The 21,165-nt window shown below is 41.0% G+C and overlaps 1 protein-coding gene across 1 annotated transcript in view; it reads right to left on the bottom strand.

The window, feature by feature from the left end:
• Positions 1 to 1,961: 1,961 nt before the first annotated feature.
• LOC145411635 (semaphorin-5B-like) overlaps positions 1,962 to 21,165 on the bottom strand; it is a 20,823-nt gene continuing 1,619 nt past the window's right edge. The window contains exons 2-15 of the mRNA XM_080281642.1: positions 20,904 to 21,003; positions 19,620 to 19,826; positions 17,478 to 17,611; positions 16,561 to 16,730; positions 12,019 to 12,218; positions 11,215 to 11,469; positions 10,691 to 10,895; positions 9,562 to 9,775; positions 7,956 to 8,098; positions 7,174 to 7,363; positions 5,942 to 6,463; positions 5,118 to 5,294; positions 3,115 to 3,264; positions 1,962 to 2,401 (exon numbers count right to left, since the gene is read on the bottom strand). Of these exons, the coding sequence (XP_080137768.1) occupies positions 1,962 to 2,401; positions 3,115 to 3,264; positions 5,118 to 5,294; positions 5,942 to 6,463; positions 7,174 to 7,363; positions 7,956 to 8,098; positions 9,562 to 9,775; positions 10,691 to 10,895; positions 11,215 to 11,469; positions 12,019 to 12,218; positions 16,561 to 16,730; positions 17,478 to 17,611; positions 19,620 to 19,826; positions 20,904 to 21,003 (3,107 nt within the window). The remainder of the gene's footprint in view (positions 2,402 to 3,114; positions 3,265 to 5,117; positions 5,295 to 5,941; positions 6,464 to 7,173; positions 7,364 to 7,955; positions 8,099 to 9,561; positions 9,776 to 10,690; positions 10,896 to 11,214; positions 11,470 to 12,018; positions 12,219 to 16,560; positions 16,731 to 17,477; positions 17,612 to 19,619; positions 19,827 to 20,903; positions 21,004 to 21,165) is intronic.

Raw genomic sequence — 21,165 nt, 5'->3', positions numbered from 1 at the left:
CCTCTTTCATCTTCAGTTCATCCTCTTCACTCCACACATTCACCAGGAAGACATCACCGTGTAAAAGATACCGTACCAGTCTGCAGATTAACCACCATATGCACTAGAGCGACACAATCTGAATCCGTTTATTTGTTCGATGATTCATTATCTGCACGGTTATCTTTTATCATTTCAGTTTCTGTTATTCTGTATTTGTGAGCATTAGAGTTGAACACATTGTTGACGTTGTCCTTTCAGTCATCTGGCAAGGATTCACAGTTTTTGTTCAGGTTCCAACAGTTTACACATCAACACATTTTGTTCAAGTAAAGCTAAGTTTGTGGTAGTTCAGTCCACTTGGCACATCACAATAGCCTAACTATTCTTGATATATGGCATACACCATCACACTGTCTTAATTATCACAAATTACGTACATATACACTTTTTCTTACACTGTCAGTATTGACCTGTTACATCATAGGCAGTGTATGATCCCAGTTTAAGGGGTAAAATATGTCTTCAGAATTGTGTTGTATATACAAGTCTTGTCATATCCTAAAACAGCTAAGTATCACAATGAGAAAAGGGGGCTATATTATCAAAACTGAGTGCACAAAGGTGCAGACAAGCCCTTATTTTTTAACGACAATTTCTGAAGCATACAATGATGACAGAACATGTCTGACTTTTTTGTATCACTGATGACTTAACTCTGTAATACAAGTTGCAAGTTGCACGCTGATCACACTTACAGTAGCTACAGGTGTTCCAGAAATAAGTATGAAAAATTAGGGGCTTGATTACACATCTGCTGGATGTAGGCTGATCACATTTAACTTATAAATGTTCCATGAATGACTAAAAAATATAGGGCTTGTTCACACAACTAAACAGTTTTAATAACATGGCCGAGAGTGTCATTCCAACCCCCGCTGAGGAAGTTATGGCACTAGGTATCAACGGGATGAGTAGCACCAAAACATCGCAAGTGACTAAACATCGGCGGGCAATATGGCCTGTGTGAAACGCCGCCTTTCTGGCCCATACAGTGGCCATGAAGTGTCTATTACTGATTGAGCTGTGAATGAAATGGAAAAACCCACCTGTTAAAGCAAAACATAAAGCACTATAACACGGTATCAGATTGCAACACAATGTATCCACTTATATGCAAATTAAAATATACTGTGTGTTTCAGGCTGGACTTGGGCAGCTGAGTGAAATATTATACCTGCTCTGAAAGCGAGTAAAAAAATAAGGCAAACAGAGATATCTACAGGCAGTCCTTGTTATAAGTAAGCGATGTGTTCTAAAATATCACAACTTTTTGCATACAATTCTACTATAAATTGAGGGGAAAATGGCAAATCAGCATAACAGAGAACACTGGAAACGTAATACTAGGCAGTTTTTCTATGAACTTAATAGAAACAAAAAGCAAAAAAAAAATCAACATATAACCAGGACTTTCTGTATACCTGTCTCAATTGCATGACCCATAAAAGGTCTGACTGGTAACTGTAATTGCCCACTGGATGTAGCCTCAGTTGAACAGCCAAGCAGTGAATTATGCCACTTCCCAGGAATGCCACATTTCCTTGTTTGTGGCTGTCATTGCTAGATGTGTAGAAAGTATTTGCTTTACTTATTTATTTATTTATTTTTTTATTTATTTTTTTTTTTTTAGTGGTCACAGCTTCAGCTCAAATTTGTCTGCTACTGGAACTGTAATTTGTGACAGATCTGACTTCAGAACTAGAACTGAAGATCACTTTACGATAGAAGAACTCTTTTTAAGCACAGTGACTGCTGCTTGAATGGTTTAAATACTCCATCGAAAAAAGAGGATGCATAAGCTTCACCAGCCAGTATTTTGAATCAATATTACAGTTGGCAAAACTTCTGGATATGAGCATCTTATTTAGCCACTGTACAGTAATTTAAGATGGTACTATGTGCTGAATCTTGGTCATGACCTAGAAATTGAAGATGGTGTCTGAGTCTAGGTCAGCTCTGAGGTGTCCATTGCCGTATGACCCGTGGCTGGAGCGCTTGATGGTGGCAGTGTCGAATTCTTTGAGAGGCAGGTTGGTGATGGCTGCCCTTAATCCACTCTTGATGCTGCCATTCTTAAGGCTCCCACTGGGTGACTGACCCCCCTTCTTCTTCCACTCTGCCCCTGGTACACTAACATAGTGATTGGGTTTGGCAGAAATATAATGCGGGGATGATGGCACCCGCCGTCGTTTCCTCCGTACAAAAATATGATACGTCACCAGCCCACCAAGGAGAGCCCCGGCAATGAGGCAAGCCAGGCAGGACAGCACCATGGCTTGAACTGACACCCCACCACCTTCACTGCCACCTCCTCCAACACCAGCAGTCTGGATGGTTGCTTCCATTACAGTCAATTCAGCTGGTGAATAAATTGTTTTTTTGTTAACCTTCTGCATACTGTACATCAATCAACTTTTCACACAATATTTCAATTAATTTATGATCAGTGAAGTACAAATGTTTATCATAATTCATGCATGTATTTTGAAGGTAACATTATACAGTACAGTATTTTGTTTCAAAAACGGATGATCTGGTTTGTACCTTGAAACTAAACTTAAATTCAGTTGATTTGCTTGATATACAAACTGAAACAATTGAAGCACAACAGTCAAATTAGGCGAAGAAAAGGCTTAACATGAACATTCCAAGATTAACAATGAAATGGTAACAGCCAATCCCATATCACCCCATACAAGATGTACGTTCTGAGACAAAAGTTCACCACTGCCTCTACTTGACACTTACGGCAGGTCCATCACAATCCTCCCTGACACTTCATATAATAGAAAATCATCTACAGGCAGACAAACATGTGAAGTATCTCTCAGAGTACAGTGTTAATCAGAGGAGTAAAGTGAAAAAAATAAGAAGTGCAATCTGACTGTACTTTATTGAATTATAAAAAATAGAAAACTGAAAAAAAAGAAGGAAAAGAAAAACAGAAGATCCCCCCACAAAAAAAAGTTATGGATGGAAAATACGAAGAGAAACAGAAAAGGTGAAATATCAGGGGAACATTATGTTCTTATCTGTACTTCATGAAAATACCAAAGATGAGGCAAAGCTTACGTTCAAGCTGTGAGCATGACTCCCGCTGTATGTCAAGACCCCGGCACTGGCTGGGTTCACTTGAGAGGCAGCGGCGAGACCTGGAGCGCTCCTCATTACCACCACCATTACACTCCGACCACAGGGACCATGCACCCCATCCCTCCTCGCCTGGGGAGGGGGGAGGTAAGTCACACATATTTAGGTTTGAAATTTGTTGATGGATGGATGGTTACTCATTCATCCATCATCTAATCCTATGTTGCCCCATGAGGATCATAGGAACTCGGAGCTAGGGAAGTTTGTCCTGACAATTAAGATGAACATGACCAGCCTTATCCATCCCTAAGTGGCATTATATGAACAATAAACCCCAACCACCCCTTGGATATAAACTTTCACCGTGTCCATCCAATTGGAGTGCCTTAATTAACCACTAAACCACCAGGTGCCATAATTTGGTAACAGTATATGGTTACCCAACCAGAGTAGTGCCTGGTTTCCTAGTGTACGGGAAACTATTTGGCTTGTCACTCAGTGCAAGTCACCTGTAGCCAGAAGGAAGAGGAAAGAAAGACAGAAGAGGATGGAAGGAAAAGAGGAATGGGCAGTCACACGGGCACAGCACTACATCGAGTGAGTTGGTCATCATTAAGTTATGCAATAGTTGTGGGATTTATTACAGTGCTAAGATGATTAGGTTAAAGAAGTTCACAGCCTTAACCATTTCACTCCATTGATGTATTTTGTACTACATTTTATTCCTTCCACCAAACAATTATATTGAGGTTTGAAGGGAATTTTTAAAATGGAGGATGTAGACATTGCCTTCATTAACCCATTCACTACTAAGGGTCTTCCCTACATGGAATTAAATTGTCTGATGGTAGCAAGAATAAGGTAAATACAATAAATACCTCACTGGATTGGTAAGGTTAAAGCTCATGTTCCCCCCGAGCAAGACGGACCATCTTGAGAGCAAGTCATACAATAGAAAAATGGTCATTTTGTGGAACCTGGTACAGCTAAAACTTGATCTGTACTTGTGTCCTTCTAACATATTTGGTCATATGAGGATGATAAAGTCTGTTTCCCCATCCCTTTCACAATGTTGAATATTAAAAAATTTATTTTTGTGGCCAGCTTACGAGAGATCCCTCCAACTGATGATGTAATGTACAATCTCCATCAACCCCTTCAATACAATGATTTTAAAGTTACTTTTGTTATTACCATATGATTTTATTTGGAGGCACTCACCATCCACTCACTTGATGTAGTGCTGCTTTGGGTGTCTGCCCTTTCCTCTCTTCCGTCCTTCTTCTGTCTTTCTTTCCTTCAGTCTTTCCTCTCTTCCGTCCTTCTTCTGTCTTTCTTTCCTTCAGTCTTTCCTCTTCCTTCTGCCTACAGGTGACTTTACACTCCCTCTTCTGTCTTCTTTCCTTCACTCTTTCCTCTTCCTTCTGCCTGTGGGTAACTCTACACTGAGTGACAACCCAGATGGTTTCTTGTACACCAGGAAACCATTTACTACGCTGGATGGTAACCATATAATCAAATTACGGCGCCTGGTGGTTTAGTGGGTAATTAAGGCACTCCAATCAGATTGAGCCTGTGTAGGTTTATATCCAAGGGGTGGTTGGGGTTTATTGCTCATATAATGGGATACAGGGATGCGTGAGGTTGGTCACTCTCATCTTAAATGTCAGGACCAACTTGCCTAGCCCCTGGTTCCTACACTCCGCATTAGGTGGCACAGGATTGGATGATGGATGGATGGACAGAATGGACCCCTCACATTGACATATATACTGTATATTCATTCTATATGGTAGGTTCTCCTTGCTTTAACTAAGCTATCCTTTCTTTTCTTTATACCTCCAGCCAGCTCTTACTTAGCTATGCATAATTTGTCTGTACAGTATTTTAAGTCCTCCTGTTCGAGCCCCTTATAGCTTTCAATACCACAGACTCCCTCAAAATCTGACACTCCTGCTCCCCACATGAAGAATCCGTATACTAACCTGGGCAGACTTCATTGTGGCAGGTCTGGTGTGAGATGCTGTGGCCAGGGCACACAGCAGACGGGTGTGCTGGCATGGAGGGGTGGGAGGGAGAGAGGCAGGTGCGTTTGCGAGTCTGTCGGCCCGATCCACATGAGGCAGAACATGCACTCCATGCACTCCAGCAACCCCACACTCCTAGGTTTGGGGGAAGACTTGTGTCAAGTGTTTTTTTTTTCTAGGGTAATGGAATATTTCTACAAGCTAACTGGGAGTCTGTTATGATGTGGCAGGGGTAAACCAGCTCTGCTGTCGGGCCCTGCTGCGGATGTCACTGATTGCATTGCACAGTTGACCCTTGTGCGGTGTGGTGCGGTGAGGATCTGTCCCTTCTCCCCTTTGGGGCTAAGATGCGAATTAATGTGTTTGAATGGATGAGTAAATGGGGAGTGTGTCGTCCTGTCTTGGCTACCTCCCTTTCCTTGGGGGAAGCAGCCTAGGTATATAGATAGATATAGAACTGGGAAGTGTAATAAGCTGTAAAGTTATGGCCTGAAATAGGATACCAATGATAATATCACACTATCATGATTACTGATGAAGAAAACCCAAATTGTCTGCCAATGGGTTTTCTTCAAGAAATAGGACAGATTGAGAAAATAAAGGTTCGGTAAAGTTTTTAAAAATTTACTGCAACTTATTTCGGGCGTGTCAAAACTGCTGTGCTGGTAACCTATCTCTGGCATGCAGTACTTAAAAGTATGATGATTACAACTTAATTTCTCACAATAACATGGAATTTATCTTGCATGAACCTAGTGCTGTCTCAAGTTTTATTTACTCACCAACACAGGGTTGTTGGTTGCACGGTCTCTCAAGTGATGCCATGCCACTGCAGGACCCGGAGTCACAGGAGCGTTGTCTGATTTGCTTACCTCCTCCACACGGCTGGTCACACTTGCTCCACTCTCCCCACTCACTCCATCCACTGGTCTTTGAACCACCACACCACCCATCTTGGCATGTTCGGTCTTCCTGTCTCCAACCCCCAGTATGCAGTGGATCATCCCGGTCTCCAGTTGCGATGCACTCTGCTCTGAATCGTCTCTGAACAACTGAAGGTCCTCTGCTTGAGTTAATAGCCAGCCAAGGTGTCCAGGAAGTGTATTTGCGAATCTCTGGACAGGGCCAGTCAGCACACTGTTCAATGTCTTCATCACATCCAGCACACTGTGCTCCACCATTCCTCGGGACAGGGCGGGTGCATGTTCTACTGCGTCGACGCACACCAGATCCACAAGAAGCAGAGCACCTGCTCCATGATCCCCACTCACTCCACCCACCATCCACTGGTAATGCAGTGTAAGCTGGAACAGGCATAAGACAAGGTCAAAGGGTCATATTAGATTCACTTTTCTCATTCATAACTAGCTAGATGCAACTACGGCAATATATTGCTAGAAAAGTCCAGATTTTTATATGAGACTGTTCCTTGAACAATCAACAATGAATTAAAAGTACCATATAACTGGGTGTCTTTATAAAGAGTTTAATTTTTTAAGCTATATTGCAGATACAGAATGAAGGTTAAAAGCTGATGCTGAGTACACTACTGGTGTTTAATCCAGTGGCTTGTCAATGTATGTTAATATGAAGTCAACAAACATCATACTTTTCTCTGAAGTAAGGGCTTGATGTTAGGCTACTATAGCCAAGAACATTTAATTTTAGAAGAATGACCTACATCCTTGGCAACATGAAAGAAAATATCTGATCACTTCTTGGATTTGAGCAGGAGAGTATAAAGCACAGCTTTCACCAGCCAGTCTCTACCTACCAACAGACCAATAGGTGTCCCATAAAATTAATTCAAATCCAATTCTTCCATAGGGCGAGGTGATCAGTCCAGAATTTTGTGGTAAGAATGGCCAGTGGCTCACCCATCTGGTATTATGAGAGTAATAAACCCCAACCACTCCTCTAATTAAAACCTTTATGGACCACAGCTGGTTGGAGTGCCGTAATACACCAGACCATCAGATATCAACAAATTAAGTAGGTAGGCAACTGAACTTACATGGGCAGTGAGGAAGGGAGTGGCAGTATATCTCTGTGCGCTCCTGCCCAACACACACCCTGCCTCCATGACGAGGTTCTGGGTTTGAGCAGGAACGCCGGCGGGTCTTGACAGCAATGCCACACGTTGCTGAGCACTGTGACCATGATGACCAACTTGTCCAGCCTCCATGCACTGTGCAGTTAGCAACCTGAGGGTACACATATACAAATAAATATTAGCTACAACATCACTAACCCATTTGGCCCTATGGTATCCTCATCTTCATTACCATCATGATCATAATCCTGACCTTATTTTCTCACCTAAGGATAGGGTTAGGTAAGATCCTAAAGCAAGGAAAGACAAAGTATGAAATCAGGGGAACTATCAATAGCATGTCCAGTAAGATGTACCTGCAAATCCTTCACACATCAATCCGGTTAGCATCAGACAGTTTTCTTCAAATTGGGAGACCCTTCAAGCTGAAGAATTCAAGACGAATTTCCACTAACCTGTCTTTCACTAGACACAGTTGTTTACACAGTGATGGCATGTATTCTGACTGAGCTGAGGATAGGGGGATTGGGATTTAACAATATCAGCATGAAAATAGCTTTCCTTTTTGAGGATTTTTTGGGTTGCTGTCCTCATATAAAGCATGGCTCACATGTATTGTTTGTATTACAGTTACACAAGTTGTATGAGTTCCTATAGGACTTTAACTATCATCATCCGGCAGCAAGAATAAACAGCCTGCACCTCAACAGCTCCCCACCCCCCAGCAAACACACATTACACACCTCTGTGGTGGATCCGACGCAAGGTTCCCCTCCTCGTGCAGGTTGTGGAGAGTTGCAGGATCGGTGACGACAAAGGCAGGAGTCCCCAGAGCCAGACTGCAGGCAGGTAGACCATCCAGACCACCGACTCCATCCACCATCCACTGTGGGTAGGAGATGGAATACAGTGTACTCACTAGTTTCGCGATATATACTTTTGTGAATAGCAGTTTCACGATGCAAAGGAATGTTCCTCTTCAAGAAGTCTTGCGACTCGACTGAGAGTTTGGCGACTCCAGGTGGCGAATGATCGCACGTATACGCATCTCCTGTCACTTGTTCACAGCCACCGCTGCCATGTTTGTGACATCATATTCCGTTGTACTGCTGTGATCTCATACTCAGAAATTTCTTGAATCTTCAGTTCGTGTGTTGTGTAACATGTTTCACAATTACATAATGAGCAACTGCAGCGCTGTGGGTTCAAGGAAGGGCAATGGTACCTGGGAATACTGTAAAGGTGTGAGGAAGAAGTGGTGGTGTGTGGGCTCAACAGTGGTGGCGTGGAGCAGAGAAGGGGCAAGTGGTAACTAACCACTGCTCCCAGCCTCAGAACTCACCTTCAAGCCACATCAAGCAGTTCAGCCTATGTGTCAATACAGTAGTAGTAAAGTCTTTAGTATTAAGGTTCAGTAATATAGATTAACTGTATGTAATTTATAGTAGGGTTATTGTGTCATTAATAAGTAGCTAAGGGAAAATGAGGTGGCTGACCCTGGAACCAATTACTTATTACAAGTAAAGTTTATGCATGAGTATGCGAATTTTACTTTTGCTATGTGATTGTGGTACCAATTAGGCAGAAAACTAGTGACTGCACTGTACATACAGTATATGGTTTTAGCATAAGAATGAGACTGGAAGTCTGTACTGAAGAAGGACAGCTGGAAGTACTGGGAGCTAAAGCAAGGACAAGGTGGTGTACAGGGCCAGATCCAGCACTTTGAAAAAAGGGGAGTGGAGATTCCTGGCAGAATTACCCCTAAATGCACTTATGGAATAAAAGAATGAAAAATGCCCATTTATTTGTTTTAATCATAGGAGAACAATAGTATTGTCAAGTGCATATATTTTGGTCATTAACACTGTTCTTTTATTACAAGTAATCATTAGTCTGCCTAAAATAGGGGACCATAAGCCTCCATCCTAAATCCATGTCTACTGTAGTGTATACAATACAGTATTTGGCTTTTGCATGACTGTGAAAGACTGGCATGAAGGATGACTGAGAGTGGGGTGGCTAGAAAAAGAAAAGGTATGGGAAGGACAAGGTACAAAGGAGAGCTGTGTTTTGCACAACAAGGGGTAATTATTGGTTATAAGGGTTTATTGGAGTAAAGTAAATGGAACAGGGAGACCAATGTCAGAGTAAAGTGAATATTATAATGTATGTTCTGTGGGAAGACGGAACAGAAGGAAGTAGGAAACATGTAGTAATGGTGATGATGATGATGATGATTGATTATGATGATGATGGACAGTGAAGATGGAAAAGGTGGTGATAACAAAGATTATGATGAAGATGGCATTGACAATGATTTTATGACTTGCCCTAACTGGACCTCACCTGGTTCAATCTGACGCGGACAGTCCATGACCCCCTGTACCCATGAGGCAATGAAGGGGTTACGCCCAGGTGATGGAGAGCACTGGAGTAGACCCTCGTTCCACCCACAGTAGGGGTCCCGGGCAGCCAAGCAGGCAGCACGAGTATGGTACCGACCACAGCGATGGACAGGCATGCGCAATACCTCATCCTCAGTACCCAGGTAGAGAGAGTCCTGCACACACACACACAAATGAGTTATTTAGAATTGGAACTGATTTTGGACTGGCATGGATCACCATACTGAATTTATTTTACTGTAATGTGACCAAGAATCTAACCCCTTTCAGCTCTGCTGATGGCCAGACATATAATAATCAGATTGGAGGGTTGATTCCACTAATAACCGAGGACACTCACTCCTACTTCATAACTAAGAGTACCAGGTACAGTAACTGAATTTCATGCAACCACGACTTAATATTCTACACATGTGAGAATGCCTCAATCACTGGGTGAAAACAAACTGACTACTGGCTGTATATGGTTCAATTGGATTATTTTTCCTAGGGTACTGTTGCTCTGTCTTGATCTGGACTGAGGTGGGATGAGATATTTTGGGTTGTTTAACTCACATCCTGAGAAGTTTCCCAGTGATGAATACTGTACAATCATTTGGCATTAGCCAATGTTAAACAGATAAGCCATACCTTGAAGAGTAAGGGTTAGTTGTTATGATTTACATTAAGTTGGCTGGTTTGGGTTTGAGTCCTCTGTTGAGATAAGTCAGAGTGGGTTGTTTGCATGAGACTGGCTTACAGTAAGCAATGTTGTTTTTGGATGGGTTGGTCTAGAATAGATTTACATTGTCTGAAGCTGATAAAGTTGGGTATATTTGGATTAGGTTGCTGTGGCATGTATGTAATGACTTCACTGCCCGGCCCTTGTATTGTACACAACCTTCTATTTTTCATAGCACAAGAGGAATGAAAACTGTACCTAGGGACTAACTTCTGTGCTTGACAACCTCCACCAGATTAAAGAGCTGAATCTCCCAAATACTGGTTGTCTGATGTTCCTACTGAAAAATAGTGATAAATAAACAATCTGAACGGCCAAAAGTGTACCCTGTATTGTACTGTCAACTCACTGTGTCTTTAAGCAACTTGAGGGTGTAGATGGTGGCTGTGGTGTTGCGTGGAAAGGGATGAAGAACCTCAAGCAGGCACACTCTCTGTGGAGGCCCAGGCACCACACTGAACTTCCTCACCACGCCACTGGAGTCTGCCACAAACACCACATGCACACTACCACTTTGACGGGTCCCCACCACATCCACTGCTACATGGGTTAGCCTGAAAATGAAAACAAGCAAAAAGGATGGGTGCGTATTTCAGATATAAATTTTTGAAGTCAGTTAAAACTGACTGAATTCTGTCATCTGTTCAAGGGATGTTATGGCAGACAACCACTGTGGGGTAAAGATTTGAGGAGGGGAGGTTGTACGATTTACACCTTCCTTCACAAATATATTGTGATTCTTTTTCTTAATATACAACTCTACTGAAGCCTAAAGGACAGTACTTCCCTAATAGATAATTTTAGTCAATATGGGTCTGTCAAAAACAGTTTTACTTATTACTGATGTCAGATCTATTGAAATCTGTATATTACCTCTGGTTGTCAAGCAAGTAGAGTGGATTTGGAGTTTGTGGGAGTACTGGCTGATCCATTAGCTGGAATTTGTTGGCTGCTAGACTAGCCTCGCGGTTACTCCCGCCTGAGTTCTGACAGTGAAAATGTGCACTGTCAGCTGTAACAGGACCCCAGACTGAGGATGGAGATGGCTGGTATTTGAAGGCACCATCAAAGGAAGCATTTACAGCACTCATGTTGAAAAGACACACTGCAGACCCCATGAGTCCATTTCTGTAAAGGCAAATTGCATGACATACATTATAATGTGGTAATGGTAATAATCTTATGAGTTTTACTTCACAAAGTAAAGGCGAATATCAGAGTTTAAGTAGTACTGAATGTTAAGTTTCATATATAGCATAAGTATTGGTATATCTTTAAATGTTGTGTTCTAGAAGGTACTCATAAACTACAGTACTGTCCTTAAAAAAAATGAAAATCCTGAATTTTATTTAATTACAAAATTTACAATACTTGTGTTTTCCTAATGCCAATCATAATTTTGCTGAAAATTAAAACCACCATCAAACAAAACTGAGTCCACACCTGCACAACAGTTCCCATAAAAAACAGCACACAAACCTATCTTTACATTAAAGCTTTGGAGAAACCTCTAGTAGTAAAGTGGTTAAAAAATTTCCAAAGTTAAATACAGTACTGTACTCTAATGCAATTTAGAGATGGTAAGAGTAAAATACACACTACATCACTGGATTGAAAGGGTCAAACAATAAAAATTAAATGTTTTAACATAATTGCTCAGCCAACAATGTCACTCACTCAGCAGTAGAGAAGACTCCATACAGAACCTGCTCCCTGGGTAGGTATGTAAGACTCTGAACATAATCATAACGGAAGGGCACTTGTCCTGGTACAGTGCAGGACAACTGAGCTTTGAGAAAAGTGGTCCAGTACCCACGCAGGCTATGTGTTCCACCGGAGTCGTTTTTGCATACACGACCTATTCTTGATGTTACACGCTGGGGAGAAACACTGCACTGTACTGTAGGCCTACTGCATTACAAGTAAAAGAAGGAATGACAGTATCAGATAATGCCATACTATCTCCTTTGAGATGTAGGAGCAGAGGCTAAGCTATCATAGATGATTAACTATTTTTCTTGACAGCATTCTATCTACCTATCTATAGCCAGACGCCACAATCACTTAAGAGGTGGCCACAAACAAAACGCCTCCACGTCACCCTGTCCCTGCCATTTCACTGCCCTCCATCCAGCTCAACCCGCTCCTCTCTCATATACCTCTCCACTCCATAACTAGATCTCATCCTCGGTCTCTCCCTCCTTCAACCCTCCCCTTCCACCTCACTCATTTACACTCGCCCTGCTAGCATCTCTCTCTCTCTCTCTCTCTCTCTCTCAACATGGCTAAACCACCTCAATGTATTTCTCCTGATGCTTTCTATCACCTCCACACCATAACACTCCTTCATTTCCTCATTTGTCAATCTGTCTCTCCATGTAACTACACATGCTTCTCTTTAACTAATTTCCACTGCTCTCACTATTGACTTGTCCTTCTAACAAGGTCCAACCTTCACCTCCATGCATTAGAGTTGGTATCACCATACTGTACTATCACACACCATCTTTTCTACTTTCTTGCTCACTTCCATTCCTTACCACTGCTTTCAAGAACCAGCAATTTTTCTTCCTTGTTGTACCCTTTCGTGCACTTCATCCTCTAAACTTCCATCCTTAATCATCACACTACCCAAGTACTTACATGCACACACATTTTCCATTTACTCACCATCCAACCTCACTGTACATTCAGTGACTCCATTTCTCACGAGGAGCACAACTTTACTCTTCCCTGCATTCACCTTTAGATACCATTTCTTACAGACTCTCCCATACTCATTCACCAAGCCTTGCAATTCCCCTTCGTTCTTACATAACAGTACAGCATCATCTGCAAACAACATCTCTTTTATAACTCTATCCATATAAACAGTATAAACAGAGTAACCTAGGAGAAATGACACATTCTTGTTTCAGTCCAACATTCAAATACAAATCTTCACTCAGTTAACAGCATTACATGACTGAAAAACCTCTTATCCCCTCGGGATCGAACCTAAACAAGGATGTCACTCCAAGTGGGGCATTCTGACCACTAATCATCAGGCAAACAGTGAAAATGTTAATTACTGCATGTATTGCATAATCTTGTGGCACATCCAATGAAGCAAAATGAATACATCCAAGATAATGAACTGTGGAATGACAAAGCTATAAGATATATGTAAATACATAGGCTGAGCAAGTAGGCATAAGACCACATTCTTTTGCAGTTTCCTTTTGTTTTTTTTTTTTTTTTTTTTTTTTTTTTTTTTACGTCAGCTCCTCGTGAGATTCTTGAGTATTTTCTGACTGCGTTTTCAAGTTTCGATGTTTTCACTTCGTTAAATAATGATAAGCGTTTAAAAAGCGGTGTTCGCTTACAATCCCTAACTGTGTCGAAAACAGACGGACACCATCCTAGTGACCTTATAGAAAGAGATAAGGGATCCAAAAGAAAGAGAAACTGGACAGGCAATATTTTCAGCTGCTCGCAGATTGGTTGGCTGACATCGCGCCAATTTTTTGAAAAAGACTCAACCCTGGTGCTGGCTGACTGCATCTTCGTCTAAAATTTATCTCATCATCTACTGTACAACATGATTGGCTGATAAATAAAATGTCGCTTTAATTGTAGTATAGTTTGTTAATTTGAGCTACTGAAGATTTTTTATTTTAGTATTCATCTCTACATATGGATTTTACTTGAAAGTACACGTAAATACCGAGATAATCGCCGAATTGTAATATTGACAAACCAGACTGTTGGTAGCCGTGAAGGGGGAGGTAGTGTAATTCTTTTACTGGTGCTTTTTTTTGCCCTTGTTAATGGTTGCTTTTGCTGCATTTGGGTGCAATAACATTCGTGGACCTTCTGTGCGTCTTCTTTGACTACTTGTGATCCAGCAAGAAGGAAATTAAGGCGAAGAGAGCAAACTTGTCTGCGAGCGTCATCGGCTTTGCTAGGTAGGTTTTTATGTATTTTACATTTACGAAAAGAGTTGTTATACCATAATATACACTGAAAGAAGCAGTGTGAGGATACAGGATATTTTCATAAATGGAATGGATAAAAGGTAGATTATATGCTGGACCCTGTGTTTAAAATTCACACTTCCTCTTTACGTGCAGTAAAATGAAGTGTTTGGTTGGTGAGAGACCTTTGTCTGCATTTAGTCTAAGATACTGTATACTATACATATCAAGCATACTAATGATGGGTGTATATACGGCTAAGGCTTTCTTGTGAGAAAAAAAAAAATCACATCCAGGTACCGTAATGATTGATTGTAGATCCTAATCTGCAGCAAAGAAAAAAATGGGCATTATTGCAGTTTCGGACAGTCACACCCCTTACTTAGGTTAGTTAGGTTAGGTTATCTGTTGGGGTAGTTAGGTTTGATCGGTTAGGTTAGTTTAATTAGGTTAACTTGGGTAAGGTTAGATTCGGTTAGAAACAAAATCAGAGGTATAACTTTAGAAGTAACCAACGTTACCAATTTTCATTATATTACGTCCCTGAACTATTCTAACTAAGACTTACCCTTTAAGCCTAGTTTCAGTTGGGGGAGCAAATTTTGTAGGGATAGTCATATAGTGACTTAGGTTAGGCTGTCGCTCAGTAACGGATGAATGTTGCGCCATATTGGCTGGTGCAGGCGTGTGCATTCGGTCTATGTCAGGCTCTAGATCAGGCCTAGGTTAGGTTAGGTTAGGTTAGTTTGGGTTAGTTTAATGCAAAATAGTGTATTTTTAATTAATCTTGATCTTGATTTTGGGGGATAAACCCACTTTTGGAAATCTTACTCAAAATTCCAAAAGGGGGATTTTCCCCAAAAAATGAGGGTCAAAACTAATTAAAGCACAGTATTTTGCATTGGAAACCATAAAAAAAAAATTAAAGAAAACGTTGGTTACTTCTAAAAATTTACCAAATCAGAATAACCCTGATCCCCAAAATGCAAATTTACCCAAAAATGTATCTGTTTAATACTAGCTTCTTGTTAACTATATTAGTTACAAGAAAGAAATTGTAGTGTATCTGTTCACTTGATGTATCAGATCTCTGCTCAGAAACAGAAGCACATCTGCAAGACCTGTGCTGATTTAATATTGAATAGCCTCTCAGTAATGGAAAAACTTTGTGAATCTACACTGGATAACATTTTCATTAAATGTAATAACTCCCAAAAGCCATGATGTTGACGACTCAATAAATATAAGGTAATATTTTTAGTCAAAGATGTCACTGTCATGCCAAAACAATATCTAGGTGAAGAAAACATCCCCCCCCCCCCAGATTAAGAGTAGTGCATGCACTATAGTGATTGAAATATGTGGAACACCAAATAGGCCTACGAGACTTGTAATCAACTGTGATAGATAATATTGGGTCTAATCTTGTAATACGTGAAAACCGACGGACGCCACCTTAGAAGCCATTTTTGAACGAAATTACTCATCAGTGCCATTTTTCAAAACCTAAACTTTCGTATCCTGGCACAGCCATATTTATCCTTACCTAACCTGACAACCTATTTTATGCAAGCCTAACCCAACATCCTAACCTAACCTAAATCTGTCACACTTATGTAGCTGTACATTCCATGTCTATTGATAGATTCTCTTCATACTCGAATACGCCCATCTGTACACGTTTACACTGACTTTTTTTTTTTTTTTTTTTTTTAAGAGATGGTCCTGTTTCCTTAAGAATTACCTATGGTTGGGCTAAGTTACTTAAGTTTAGGTTACGTGTGGATGAGTCAGCACCGGTAAAGGTAACTTTGGGTCAAAAATGGCGTTCTAAATGATGGCGTCCGTCTGTCTTTGGCGCTGCGCACCGTTGGGGATTAAACAACGACCGCTTTGAAACGCTGTTCACCAGTATTTAAAAAAAAAAAAAAAAAAAAAAAAAAATGAAATGAAATCGCACAGAAAATACTCATGGTAAACAATGAAGGGCTTTGGTAAAAAAAAAAAAAAAAATGAAAAATGAAAACTGCAATATAAGGTCCCATATATCCACGAAGATTACCGACAAAGTACTGAGAGAAATGGAAGCTCGAAGTGATGAGTGCAAAAGAAACTTCGAGACTCTGAAATGATGCACGAACACTGCTGATATCCCAACAGAGTTATGGTAACATTAACGATGGCACTGCAATAGTTCCCTCACAAGAGTTCCTATTAAAAAAAAAAAAAAAATGTACTGTGCCCGTGCTGTAAAGCAGCTTACCTTGCCACAGTTTAGGTTTTCTACTGCAATCTCCCTGAAGACAAAGTAAACGAAACCCGATGCTTCAAAGGACGTGATGAATTTTGGAGAGGAGAGCCACTTAAGGTCGTACTTATGAGTCCGAAGGGTAACTCCTGGACCTAATGATCGCATGAACGCTGAGTCCTGGCCTGTGGAAATAAGTTAGAATGAGAATTCTGTTGTATGAAAAATAAAACATGCAACGTTTTGGGCTGTACAGTATTACAAAATATTGAACCTTTTCCCAGTAATGTGAACCAGAATGGCTTAGTGGTTACTGCATTTGTCTCTTAATCTGTGTGTCCTGAATTAGGGATTTAAATCATAGGCACACGGTGGACATTTTAGTGGTTGCTGGTACTATGTCTTTCCATATTCAAGCAAATATTAATACACTGCTGGATCATACTGATGACATACGCAAACTATGACACAAAAAAATGTAGCCTATACAACATGCAGTGTTCTCACTAGAAACATCCCTTCCTTATTCATACATGGCCGGCATGAGCAAGTTAATTCTGGTTATCACTCTCCAAAGAAGTCTGTACAAAGCGGACCTCAAACAGACTAATTCAGATAGGCTGACCACAGATACTGATACAAGACTGATATACTGTACAGAATGCAGAGAAGGGTAAAGCTAGTTAAGTATATACATTACAATTTTTTTCCTTACTACCAAACATTGCATCTTACAAATGACCGTATACTACTACTTGTAACTGAATGCTGTCCAGTGTAAAAAACAAAATAAATAAATAAAATAGAGCTGTTACTTCAGTATTAATTTTGTAACTACTGTACCTGTGAGCTGATCAGGGTATGTGTACCCGTAGCCCCACAATACTGTATATTTTAGTCAGTCATAACAAGTGCGGTGCGACCCAACCCACCTGAGAAATCCGCTGGGGTGCCGACATACAACGCCCCTTCTGAGGTCAGCAGGGAGGTGGCTGGCTGAGTGGGGTCAAAGGGGCAGCGCGTCACCCCCTTCTTCCAACTCTCAATGTGGTTGATGTTGGACAGGCTGGAAGTGAGAGAGACGCGAGATGAGACAGACTGGACGTATGCAAGAAAACTGGAATATGAAGAACTGGATGTATGCAAGAAAATTTAGAAATTTAAAGAATTGGATGTATGCAAGAAAAGAGGAATTTAAAGAATTGGATGTATGCAAGAAAAGAGGAATTTAAAGAATTGGATGTATGCAAGAAAAAAGGAATTTTTGGATGTATGCAAGAAAAAAGGAATTTAAAGAATTGGATGTATGCAAGAAAAGAGGAATATAAAGAATTTTACGTACGCAAGAAAAGAGGAATATAAAGAGAGGAATACCGGTATAAAGAGTTTTACGTATGCAATAAAAGAGGAATATAAATAATTTTACATATACAAGAAAAGAGGAATATAAAGGATTTTACGTATGCAAGGAAAGAGGAATATAAAGAAGTGACGGATAAACAGTAAAATGGCGTGGAGAGAGAGAGAGAGAGAGAGAGAGAGAGAGAGGGGGGGGGGGAAATATGGGAGTAAGTTTGACAAGGCGAACATAAAGAGATTAGTAGTGATATAAAGCAGGATTAGTTGCGAAATTAAGGAAGATTAGACATAGTGTGATGAGGAATGGAAGATGGTGGTGGTGAGGCGAGAAAAGTGGTGACGAAGTGTGGGAAAATTATGAAAAATGAGATGTCAAGCTTACGACGTGAGGTAAAATGAGAGCTGCAACAATGAAGGATTAGCAGCGTGATGGAGAGGATGTGGTAAGTTCTGTTATCATTTACCGCACCCCATTCTGATTAACTAATAATTGCTAATCATTATTTCCGCTAAGTCTAAAAGAAATTAATTACTTTTCACTCGCTAATGAATAACCCTGGAGAGAAAAGGTCTCCAGGAGTTAGGCTACTGAGAGACGTCATTGTTACTTTCCCCACTTAGTCTCTCCTTCCCTGTTCCTCTACTCCCTCATAATTAACCCCTTAAGTACCTGACGTGTTACTCGGTTTATTCTTGCTATTACAACATGATTTTATTCAACTTTGAACACTAGCGGTGAAGGTGTTCATGAAATCTTTATCTGCTCTCCCCCCTCACAATTAAAAGTTTAACGACGAGGCAGCAGGAATAAAACAAGCATATAAGTAGCCTACGAGGTGCGGAAACATAAAGGACCTAATATCAAGCTTTACCAAATTCTTCAGGCGCTGAGCAAATTGTTTACGACAAAACTTAATGAGTGCATGACGGACACCCACGTTCCTAGAGATGCTTCCACATCTAATGAAGTGTATGTCTTCTTACAGAAGGGATTAACAGGCATCTTATTCTCATACATTTTTTCCTTCATATGTTACTCACCAATTTCTCCCTCTGGACTAATATTTACAGGAGCCTAAAAGTTATATACATGCTGTCAGAGTTAGTGAGGAGCCGCACCACCGCATTTCCTCACAAAGGTTTACGAAATACACAGGTTGGCTGCCATTACACACTGAATTAAAGGTCTTCAACCCAGCCATTTCAACACGATGATGTACTTTTGTAGTTTACTGACATTATTCGTACTACTAACAGACGATTTTATTCATCTGAGGAAAACCCTTGGTGTTCAAAAGAGTTAATGAAAGGTATACGGTACGTACTCCCCCCCCCCCCCCGTGTTCCAAAACTATATCCAAAGCTGAATAGAAAAAAATACAGGGATCATCATCATCATCATCATCCCACCTTTTTTACTAATGGGGGAACCATTCAACAGCTCGCCTCAAGAAATGGGCCACACACCCATTCATTCACTATTCAAGTCCCTGGAATATCCTGCTTCCATTTCCACACGTTGCTTCATAATTAACTGTATGTGAGGGTTAGCAACAATACCATGAAAACTACGTCCTGTGGTTGAAACGGCTAAGTGACCCCACCCGTGACTCCAAACACGGACTTCGTGATTAAAGGGGTGATTTACCAACAAGGCCTCCGAGTTGCTTTAAAGATTTCACATTACAAGTCACATTCCTCTCGATCTCACTCACCTTCGCCATGTACAGAGTGGACTGAAGGCATTAGTTCCGCATACAAGGACCTTTCCGTGGTGGACGTGCAGTACCCTCACGAAGTTATGGCACGCGTCCTGAGACTGGCCCTTCAGCGTGCACATTCCCACCGTGCTCTTGTTGGACGCCCAGTCTGACGCCTCCAGCAGCTGTAGGCCCTTCAGGCTGAGCCTGAACACGCGATTTCTGTTGTCAGGGTTGAGAAGATTTGTTTGGATGATTTGATTATGCCCAGAATAAACACCTAGACATAATAACTTAAGGCTAAACAGTACCGGTATTGTGAATACAGTAAAAATACAGGCCTACATAACCAAAATTGTGCTAAAATACTGACTACACTAATAATGAGTAAATAGGGAGCATTCAGAAAGTGCAACACCTAAGCCCTTCAAGTGGTCTGAGGGCCGAACGTTTGATTTTGTCCTATGACCTTGACCTTTCATCGAGTGTTCTCAAAATCGAATCACTTCATCTTTGCCTGACCCTCAGCCGTTCCACCAAGTTTCGTTCAAATCTAATTAAACTATTTGAATTGGCCTTGACCTGTGACCTTGACCTTTGATCTATTGTGCTCAGATAAGCTCTTCGTCCTTGGCTGATCCTTAATCCTTGAACAAAGTTTAGATAAAACAGATTCTTAAAAATCGTGTTACATGGTCGAACATTTGACCTTGACCTTTGACTGACTACTCAGAGTCGAATCAGTTAATCCTTCCTTCACTCAATACTTCCACTAAGTCTGGTCTAACTCGGATCAAAACTACTTAAGTTGACCTTGCCGTGTTTCCTTGACCGTTGACCTATTGTTCTGAATTCCTACAGGGCACCCTTGATGACACTCTTCCACCAAATGTGGTTAGTCAGATAAACACACACACACACACACACACACACACACACACGCACGCACGCACGCACGCACACACACACACACACACACACACACACACACACACACACACACACACACACACACACACACACACACACACACACACACACACACACACACACACACACACCCGCCGCGTTACTCAGAAACAATGCAATGCCTCATCGCATATGACAGTAAACATCCCTCATCTTCATCTCAAAATATTTCACGAGTCTCATGCAGTACGTTATTCAAAACTAGCGTGTTTCTAAAAGTCAAAGCAGTACATAAAAGATCAATAAAGTACCAAGTCACGAATACCGCAATGCCAAGAGAATTTAAAAGGAAGTACTAAGGGCCGAGTACGAGACTGAAGTACCACCCACCTGGCGCCAACCACGACTTGGTAAGTAGTGGGTTCGAAGGCGAGTTCCGTGTAGTTTTTGACCCCCGTGAGGCTGAACCGGTCCGTCCCCTCCGACAGCTCTGCAACAAGTGAATATATGATACTGCACTGCATCTTAATTTACCCACAATGCAGTTATAAATTCCTAAGGGGCTATAAGCAGTGATTACTCGTGATTTTTTCAAGCCTGGGAAAGTTCAAAATTTTCTAATATTACAGAAAATTATCACCCCAGATTTATA

Source organism: Coenobita brevimanus, chromosome 90 (genome assembly GCF_032717465.1).
Source record: "Coenobita brevimanus isolate Jiangsu-jjx chromosome 90, ASM3271746v2, whole genome shotgun sequence".
NCBI classification, from domain to species: domain Eukaryota; kingdom Metazoa; phylum Arthropoda; class Malacostraca; order Decapoda; family Coenobitidae; genus Coenobita; species Coenobita brevimanus.
The sequence above is the reverse complement of the archived record's forward strand: the minus strand, read 5'-3'. Positions and strand labels throughout refer to the sequence as shown.